The sequence below is a fragment of the Amphibalanus amphitrite genome, unplaced genomic scaffold (genome assembly GCF_019059575.1).
Source record: "Amphibalanus amphitrite isolate SeventyFive unplaced genomic scaffold, NRLGWU_Aamphi_draft 000130F_arrow, whole genome shotgun sequence".
Taxonomy (NCBI): Eukaryota; Metazoa; Arthropoda; class Thecostraca; order Balanomorpha; family Balanidae; genus Amphibalanus; species Amphibalanus amphitrite.
Window position 1 is genome coordinate 304987 of NW_024881625.1, and position 10139 is coordinate 315125.

General features: G+C 51.1%; 1 protein-coding gene across 1 annotated transcript; it reads left to right on the plus strand.

The window, feature by feature from the left end:
- Positions 1 to 1243: 1243 nt before the first annotated feature.
- LOC122381912 lies at positions 1244 to 9147 on the plus strand. Its single transcript, XM_043366698.1, has 7 exons — positions 1244 to 1377; positions 4311 to 4542; positions 4765 to 4918; positions 5192 to 5393; positions 5656 to 6656; positions 8678 to 8805; positions 9018 to 9147. The coding sequence occupies exons 1-7, from the start codon at positions 1320 to 1322 to the stop codon at positions 9145 to 9147; spliced, it is 1905 nt and encodes a 634-aa protein (XP_043222633.1). The 5' UTR covers positions 1244 to 1319.
- Positions 9148 to 10139: the final 992 nt, after the last annotated feature.

Genomic DNA, 10139 nt, shown 5'->3' on the forward strand with positions numbered 1-10139 from the left:
GGGTAAAATGTCATGGCGGCTCCGGCTCCAAGTGCATCCTCTATACAATCAAATACGCGTGGAAGAAAAAAGACGAAGGGGTTGGTTCACGTTGCTTCTGTACCTAATCTGTATTTGCATAACAAGGCTATTTTGAATACCGATTGTTGCTGTTCGGTTCGATATCACGGCTCGCGGTTCACTCAATCGACACGCCCGCTGTCGGCTGGGGTTATATTCAGTCGTGCCAGGGAGAGGATTGTCGGGTCCTCTCCCTGGCGACACTCGTTGAACAACTGCTTCGGCTAGACGCGGCCGTCGGCCCAGGACGGTGACAAGTGGCCTACACATGGCCGAAGGCCTCACATGGCTCGGGCCGCCGAGGGCCGGCCGGCCGGAAGCGACGAGGAGAACTCACAGCACAGCCGACATTTTAATAAAAACGGGAAACTCGTGACCAATTTGAACGGAACACCGTTCAAAAAATGAAATGAATCGATTTAGAAACGGCATTTATTTGCAAAGTAGGGCACTGATGTGCCTTTTTCCTTTGCTGTTGGACTCAGAAAATTACGGAGAACTCAACCATATACAATTTTTACCGATTCCTTTCAATTTATCAAACTCTGATTTACCCCACTCTCCCCAAATCACTGGCGGATCCAGAGTTTTGGGAGGGGCAAACCATAAAAATTTAGCGTTTCTTTCCATGCACCGTCTATAGGCGTAATGTTAAAATTTTGCCGTTTGGGAGGGGCAAATGCCCTATTTGCCCTCCCCTGGATCCGCCACTACCCCTAATTATTAAATGTGTTGTGCTCTATCAAACTCCGTTGCAATAGAATTCAGCCTCCAGCCTGAATATCGCCATTCGCCAATAGTGAATACGGAAAACAGTGTGGATGCAGGATGGTGATTGGTGATAACTTATATAATGCATTGTCGCTAATGCGATGTTGTGCCCTCCGATGCGCCGTGACTATTCGTTGATCCAGTTTCAATTATCATTATTCCGATGATAATCACGTGACTGGTTATTTGTATAATAACATATTCCTGCTCCTCTAGAAATATTATGTGAACTCAATTGACCTTTTCTCTGCTCAATCTGCGCAATGCACATTGCACACTGCACAGGCAACAGGGCTGCTTAGGGACGCCTGGAGTTCCGAGCCGCAGCAGAAGTGCACACCTGTCCAACAGATGGCAGCACGTCCGCTGACCTCCAGGCTCCGTCCGGGAAGAGAAAGTGGCCAGGCGGCGCGCCGACCAGCTGGAGGGAGATCTGCGTTAGTCAGACCGGAGCGCCTGTGGTGGTGGTAGTGGGATCAGGCGAGCTGATGTCGCCTCTGGATCGCATTTGGACCGCCGTTGTGGTGCTATGCACCCTATCGACAGGTAGGTGCTACCTGGGAAACGGGCCATAAAGCTGTCGTTGTTACCTGCGCTCGGCTCAATGTCGAAGGCAATTCGAAGGCTGTGAGTGGAACGGGGTTGATGTGACAAATCGGGCTTTGGAGAGATGTTAATTATATATGAGTCACAGTGACGGACGGGATTCGTCCCAGCATGCCATTTCAAGTACATACGTCAAATATACCGAACCTATGCGTATCGAGGCATCAATTAGCTCATGGCAAAGGTGAGTCTTTCTCCTTGTTCGAACTTCGAATGCGTGTTGTGTGAATAAAATACATTTGTCGGATATTCATGTTATGTGAAACACGATGCCATATTTTGCTAACTTTAAGCTTCTTTCTGCTTTTCATGCGGTGAGTTACAATTCCATCCCAGTCGTTCCGATTTCTACAGATATCATCGCTTACCTCGGAATGACGACTCGGTTGAGCTTTGATCGATAAGTCATGTAGTTGTGTCTCCCAGTGGCGGATCCAGGATTTTCACTGGGGAGGGGCTGCAGGTCATAATTGGGCGCCACGCCCCGGATGGGCGCCATAGTCGCATCGTATTGGCGCTGAAATATTGGCGCCCAGTGGCCCTGACAAGAGGCGCCCAGGATCAGTATGTACAGTGACACCACACGATTGGAAATATCGGTGCGGAGCGTACTGAAACGACGTTATTCGACTGATTTTTGCATCCTAAGTCCTAGTATGCGGCACTCCGATGAGTTGCGAATTGAAAATTGGCGCCACTGCGCCTTCGGCGCAGTGGCGCCAGTTTTCCTTGGGTGGGGGCTGCCAGCCCCCGCAGCCCCCCCCCTGGATCCGCCACTGGTGTCTCCACCACATATTTCATATTCCTTGTGTCACGCTTACTTCTAGTAGGTAAGCGATTTCACCCCCATATTCCAGAGCGGACCCTTTGCACAGCGGACCGGGAAGTGCCCACCGCCGCCGCCCCGGAGGGGGGGGGGGGGGGGGGGTCGGCGGTGCGTCTCGGACGGCCCCACCCGTTTCCCCGCTGACCTTGCCTCAGTCCGGTATCAGAGCGGTCCAGGCACCAGTGCTGAACTGGGAGAGATCTCATGATGGCGATATTACCTAGTCGATGAGACTGCACGCACAACGCATAGTACTCTACCGGCAGCACCCAAACGCATAACTGGGGTAATCGCACTGGGCAACTACAGGCAGTCTAGAATACAGGCAAAATATTGTAATGTCAGCCACGGGTAAAAATGAACCCCTGAAAACCATATGAATTCGGAATTCCATCGTCAGCATTGCCCTAAATCAGGACAAGCCGGGGTGCCCGGAGGGCTCACCATCGTACCCATAGAGAGGATGCAGTTCGGCGCAAATGACCGGCTCGGGTCGAGCGGGCGAGTCGCCGGCAGCGGGCGAGCGGGCGGCGAGTCGTCGGCAGCGGTCAGCGGCAGAGGTGGAGCCGCGCTGGTAGGACCGGTCCGCGCCGTCGCTGGAAAGTTTGCTGCAAACGCGTGTAGGTTTTCACAGCGCCTAAGACTTCTTTTCTACTTTTGCTTTCGAAACGTTCCATTCAATCCGTTCCGTAGGTTGAAAGTCAATGTAGGCCTTGTAATGTAAATGCGTACAATACAGCCTCGTTCTTTCCCCGATTCCAAAACAGTCATATGAGTGTTAAACCCTCGCCCGTGGGGGGGGGGGAAAGAGCAAAATGGCCCCCCTGTGTTTTTTTCTTAATAGCAAGGAAACGGCGGCGCGCAGAGCCGCCAAATTTCAATACCTTCCCGGACATCAATTTGACATCTTCACACAAAATTTCAAGTCTAAGGTCACCTTAGGTCAGGAGATCTTAAGGTCAAACTGAGGTCATGTTCGAGAAAAATGAGCAAAAAACTTGAAATCTTGAAATACTCACAAAAGCTACAGTTAAAAGCAATTTCAAAGCTCTTTATACGGTCGTGTAGAAAAAAAGACAACGCAACAAAACTGCTATCTCGGATTTTCAAAATTTTGTGATTTAGAACCCCATAAATTAAAAAATGTTTTTTTTATAAAATGGCAAAAAAAAAATTATTTCGAATTTCGGAAAAACGGAATACATATGATAGTCCCTGCGCTCTTCTATCGACATACCAAATTTGAGATCGATATCTCCTTTTTTGGCCAAGTTATAGCGAAAAAACTTCAAATTGATGATGTCATTTTTTAATTCAATTGTTAGCAATTCTAGACCACGTAGCGCAAAACGAAGACCACCATTAGACTCCCCGTGACCAGCTGCATCGAATTGATACCCATTTTATGCAAAAAATATCGAGTTTAAAATTTGACCTAAGTTGACCTGGCCTTGTCCTGATCTTTACCAGAACAGAACCTTAACTGGCCCCAAAGGTTGCCTGACCCACATAATCGCATTTGTGATGTAAAGTGGACCATAAAACATGCATCACATATTTTCATATTGTGACCCTTGCAGTGACCTGACCTCTGTGACCAAACCTGGCATCAGTGACCTCAACTAGCAAGATATGTGTTTGAAGAACAATTCCCCATCGATGATTTTCAATGACTTGCATTTACTCGATTTTACAACACATTTCTTGAAATGCCTGTAAACGGTGAACATTCTACATTTGACCTGACCTGTGACGTCATCTGTTTGACCTAGGTCGTCACAAGGTACTTCCCCATTGGTTGAATAGCACCGTTGAATGCTGCTTGTCGCTATGTTGCGTGGTTCTCGAGATCTTACGAGGGGGGGCCCAAATGTCCCCCCCCCCAACGGGGCGCTTTGCTCGGCATACCCCAACGGGGCGCGGGTTAAAAAAAGGAGGTGACAGCGCCTCTGAAGGAGCTTCCGATCAGCGAAGCAGAGATGCGCTGTCGTAATGCTTCCTCCGAACAGCCCCGGCTAGGTGCTGAATCACTGTCCCCGTGTGGCAGGCGGTGCCGCCGCCGCCGTGGACGGTGTGACCGTCGAGGCGCCGTTCTCGTGGCGCGGTCTGCGCGGCACCGTGCGGCTGTCGCAGGCCAGCCCGGCGCACAACGTCACCATCACGGTGGATGTGACGCTGATGGAGGACGAGGCGGCCGGCAGCTACCGGCTGCGGGTCAGCGAGTTCCCCGCCGACTACACCAGGGAGGACTACTGCGACGACAGCGTCACCGGCAAACCGTGAGTGCGCCGGGAAGGGACAAGTTGCAGGGGGTTCAACGTTCGAAATGGGTCCGAATATATGCACTTTGTGCCATGACGTTGAAACGTTGTAAGTATTTCGAGATGCCAAATGCATAGCTGAGGGCAAATCGATTCGGCATGTCTTGTAGCGTGTAGTTACGAATGCGTACACGTTACACTGATGCAATGCAAACGAGATCATGTTGAAAACGTTCCCAGGTTTAACAAGCTGGAGGGATTGGAAGAGATCCAGTTGCCCTCCGATGGACCCATCACCATGGAAACGAACGAAATCAGTCTATTAAGCACTGACACCATCCTGGGTCGCAGCATCAAGCTGGAAGGCCCCAGGGTCGTCTGCTCTACAATACAGGTGTTGAACCATCAATATGTGAAACAAACCGTTCGCCGCTATGACATTGTGGCCGCGACTTCAGCGACTCATGACCCGTGTCTTTTCTTTTGTACAGTCCTCAATACCTGTTCTGTTGCTGCGCCCTGCAGCCAATATTATCATCCATCACCATGGAAACAAACGAAATCGAAATCGTGACCCAGTCAGCGGCCGTCCTGCTGCAACTGTTTCCCAGCCAGCGACTGTTCCGCTGTGTCTGCTCGGCTGTGACCGCTCCCCGCTGTCCGGCAGGCGCCCGACCTGGAGTACGACGTGGCCGAGGCGCGCTTCCAGTCGCCAGTGGCGGGCGCGGTGTTCATCCGCCAGTACCGGGTGAACGGCACGCGCTACACCAGCTTGCACGCGGACCTGGCGCACTCGGGCAGCAGCGTGCCCACCTCGTCCCAGCACGGCTGGAGCGTCATGGTCACTGACGTGCTCACCACTGCCGCCGGTACGGTGACGGAGGCGACCGCGAACCGCCTGCGACCAGCTCTCTTGAAACATGCTCAGTACTCATGACTGACCATGTCTACGTCAACTCTAGTTACATCGACAGTTGCTCGTAGTCATGTGCGAAGCATACATGTATTGGGGAATATTTTTTAAATAACCAGCCTCGCCTACAGGAACCATGCAAGCGTTTTGTAAGTCTGTGCGCAGTTTCTTTACTGGTATGTGCTACGTTAACCTTTTTTGTTTAATGTGTTGCGCAGACGAGAGCAGAGGCACGTGCAACTTCCTACAGCTGGTGTACGACCCGCACAGCGCCGACCCGGCCCAGTGCACCGAGGACACCCCGGAGCTCTGCAAGGCCGGCGACCTGCTCAGTCGGCTCGGCAAGATCAAGGTAGCCAGTCGGCGATCTCGGTTCACGCGCCAGTTCTGGACCTCTGACCGGCTGGAGCTGCCGCCGTGGCGCGGCTACCGCAGCGCCTACCTGGTGCTCTACGAGAAGGATTACCCGGACTCGATCCTGGCCTGCGCCAAGATCCGGCCCGTGCAGCGGCGCACCGCCAGCGCGTTCCTCTCGTACGACGGTGTGCACGGCGTGGTGGAGCTGAGCCAGCGCTCGCGGTTCGAGCCGACCCGGCTGCGGCTGAACGTGAGCGGCCTGGCCGGCCAGGCCGACACGTTCGGCGTGCACTCGCTGCCGGTGCCGCCGCGCGCCGTGCGTCGGACGGCGCCCTGCGAGCGCGTCGGCGCCGTCTTCAACCCGACAGAGGTGGACGCCGAGCTGACGGAGCCGGCCGGCGGCGCCACCGGCGACCGCTACCCGCTGGGAGACCTCAGCGGCAAGCACGGCCGGCTCACCGGGCTGGACAGCTTCGAGGCCGAGGTGTCCGACTTCAGCCTGCCGCTGTGGGGGCCGCGCTCGGTGGTCGGCCGCTCGCTGGTGATCACAGCGGCCGGCGGCGGCGAGGGCGGCGCCGGGGGCGCGCCGTGGGTGTGCGCCAACCTGCAGGACAGCCGGCCGATGGTGACGGCCGCCGCCGTGTTCCGGTTCCCGCTGGCCGGCCGCGTGCTGTTCCTGCAGCCTGAGGACGCACCCGAGGAGGACACCACCGTCCTCCTGGAGGGCCTGCTCTACAACGACGGCTCCATGAACGGTACCGGCGCGCACCGCTGGAACGTCAACGAACTGGTACCAGGCGCCGACTTCAGGAACTGGAGCGGCCGATGCCTCAGCGCTGGGCCCCGCTTTAACCCCTACCAGGTGGGTCGGGTGCATTTGGGTTAGGCCCCCATCCAGCTCTTACCAGGTGCGTGTCGAACACACGCTGGAATCCGTGACCCTGCTCGAATCCCTTGAGGAGCGCAAAACAGCGAACCACAAAACTGTCCGTCGATATCTGCTAAACGCCTGTCGAAAAAAAAAAACTGGAAAAAATGCAAGCACACTCGTCTGACCAAGCGTCTGACGGTCAAACGGGCGGGATACGATTGAACTGCTCTTCTTTTAAAACGAAAGTCAAGCTTAACACTCAAACATTGGGACATAGGTGCACAATGCACATGGCATACTGAATTGGAAGATTGTACCCTTGGCCCCTCTGTATGCCCTTGCACCTTATGTCATCTTAGGTCATGAAAAGTATCCAACAGTTTTTGGCAATAAATTTAAATATGTAGAGACATGCTAGAGCGATGCAAGCACCTCAGATCACATATGCGTTCAGCTCGATGGTACAAATTGACTGATTGTAGCATGCAAGGCCATCTATAGCAGGTACAGTCACTCCCCCGCCGACGAATCCGAGACAGATCCTGAGTGACGTCACCCCTGATGCTCGCAAGTGGTACTCCATTCCTTTGCTAAAGTGACTATAGCTTCATTTGAAGATTATCAATAGCACTTTACACATACCGCTCAACCATTGATGTCAATGGAAAGCCCAACCCATTTTCTAGCGACAAAGAGCAATATGCTAAGAAATGGCCGGCTTTGAAGATATAGACGATTTAAAAACCCTCTGCAGTAGCAGGAAAGCAACGTAAAGAGCGCATTGAACTTATTTTTTACTATGAATAAATATTTCTTCAGTACGTTTTTAGATAAGGTTTCGATTTAATTCACAACTTTATTAAAATGTTTTTTATTATTATTTGTAACTTGATTGGAAATTAATATTTTAAAAATGGCAGCTGTTGGCAAATGGCAAGTAGCTTGGAAGCGATTGTGAGTGTGACGCATCCTGCGCCATTGTTGTCTTTAGGCCCCCTAAGGATGTCATCAAAAGCGGAGTGACATGGGCCTGGCAGCCAGTAGCGGCGGAACATCTTCAATTAGGGGGGGGGGGTACCGCCAACTTTTGGTCCCATTCTTTCCATGCGAAGCCCATAGGGCTAATGTTAAAATGCCAAAATCAAAGGAGAGCACGGTGCCCCGGTGCCCTCCCCGTTCCGCCGCCTATGCTGACAGCATAGGCTTTTCCATGACTTTAGCCTCAGGTCCAATTTTGAAACTGACATTTTCAGGTCAAGTTATAGTTCATTCGACATCTCTCAACGAGAAACGCAATGCTGGTAAAAGGGAGCATAACAAGCTTGGTGAGAAAAGACATTACAGGAAAACGTGTCCCTCAAAAACGGAGTTTTGGCCCTCTTAAGCCGCTGACCCTAGGTGACATCTGAGAACTTTGTCCACATAAACTTTGGAAAGAATTCGAATTCGCTTTACAGAAGCGCTGTAGCTCTATTTCGAGTTTATGCGGCGCCGATTAGTGAAATTATAAAAACCAGGAAACATTTCTTGATAGCTCTTTGTTTGTGGACCTCCAGTGCCCTCATGACCTGATGGAAAATGACCCTTATAGTTCTGATAGATATTCAGCGATCTTTATCGCTTTTTACGCGTGTTTACAGATTCTCATTGTTGGATAACCTGATTTGGCCAAATACGCCCCCTCTCCCACCCCCACCATGGCGAAGTTGACCGGGACCCTCACCCGGGCCCAGGTTAAATTTTACCATCCAGGTCCCGTGATGGGTATCAGCCTAGACTAGCCTGCCCCCACCGGCCCCCACAAGCGAAAATCTGTGGCGCCGCCCCTGTTTTGACCACGAGTTTACTTCCTACACTCAGAAGACTACAAGAGTTCAAGGGGAACTCATACGTGGGAGATTTTCAAAAACTACTCGTAATTTCGCAGGCAACCACAAGTTTTTCCGCGTCATGTTCTCGAAAGAAGCCAGATGTGTGTCCCATCTGAGATGTGACTCTTCCTCTACCGGCAGGTGAACAGCGAGTCGCGCCTGTACTCGCGCTCGTGCAGCGCCGAGGAAATGACCAACTGTGAGATGGGCGACATGGTCAGCAAGCACGGCACACTGAATCTAGCGGCGCTGCGGGACAAACTCAACGAGTGAGATTTGTGATAACGTTTCGCTGCGCTGATGCTTTTGTATTTGTAGCTTTCTTTCTACATGATAAACCGTTGTGGCGGGCGGTGACTGTTAATTTTCATGACCACCACTGAATCAATGACTGGCTGTAGGTATAGTTGTGTCTGGCTGTATGACTTTGAACTGTAACTGGCCACAGGTGACGGTGGTCGGTAACTGTGACTGTTCACAGGACGCGGCGCCTGTGGACCGATACCAACCTGCCGCTCTCTGGCCCAAACTCGATCATCGGCCACAGTCTGGTCATTCACGACGACAACGGACCCAAGGCGCGCGGAGACCGGCTGGCCTGCGTCGAGTGAGTACTATTAAAAGGAGGGACCCTCTAACCTCCTAAAAAGTCAATGAATCGGCATTAAAGTGATGTGCCGTGGTTCAGAAACTGCAAAAAGAGGAATTTCTACCAAATTTCACCGAAAATATTCAGTTTTTTTTTCGATATTATGCTCGTATTTTTTGCGTATACTGTTCCTATGACGTCATTTGGAAGCAACATTTGGTATCTTAACCCTCGCCCGCACATGGGAAGGGGGGGTGTCACCTTTCCAGGTACTTTTTTCTGCTCTGCACTCAACATTTTCAAAGCTAGAAGCCTGATTTTTCGTATAGCTGCTAACACTATCGTAACACTATCCTTTCTCAGCGTCCACAGAAAATTTCAAGTTTCTGTGGTTTCTGCTTTCGGAGATATGACCTTGTTGTTTAGGTCATGTCATGACCCAAATGACCAGTCCAATACTCAGCATCTTGCGTTGGCTATGGGTCTTGTCGGCTTTTGATACCTTGATTTCGGTATGTTTTTGCTAGTCTTACCCAGAGTCTTACCTCCCACCTATCATGAAACATGTTATTCTACGATGTGCAGATGTCAGGGTCAGGGTCAAGGTCAAGTTGGGTCATTTAAAAACACTGCATTTTAGGCTTGCTGAATTTACTTTTCGTGAATTTATTTTTTGACTGCATTTTTGGTACAGAGGTCTATGGGACACACAAACTAATCGGTGCACACATCAGTATACACTAGAGATGTCAATCGGATACCTACCAACTTTTTGGTATACCGATACCAAACCGATACCAACTTGGTATTTGGTATTTCAAGGCGAACACATTTGGTATTTTGTTGGTTTTATGAATCCTCTAATGTAAAAGAGGCTGATAATTTGGTAAAAAGTTGGTATTTCCCTCATATTACCAAGTCGGTTCGGTTTCGGTATTTTTCCGTGGGTATTATTGGTATTTGGTTTGGTATCGGTATCACGATTTTCCGTAATTGACATCACTAGTATACACA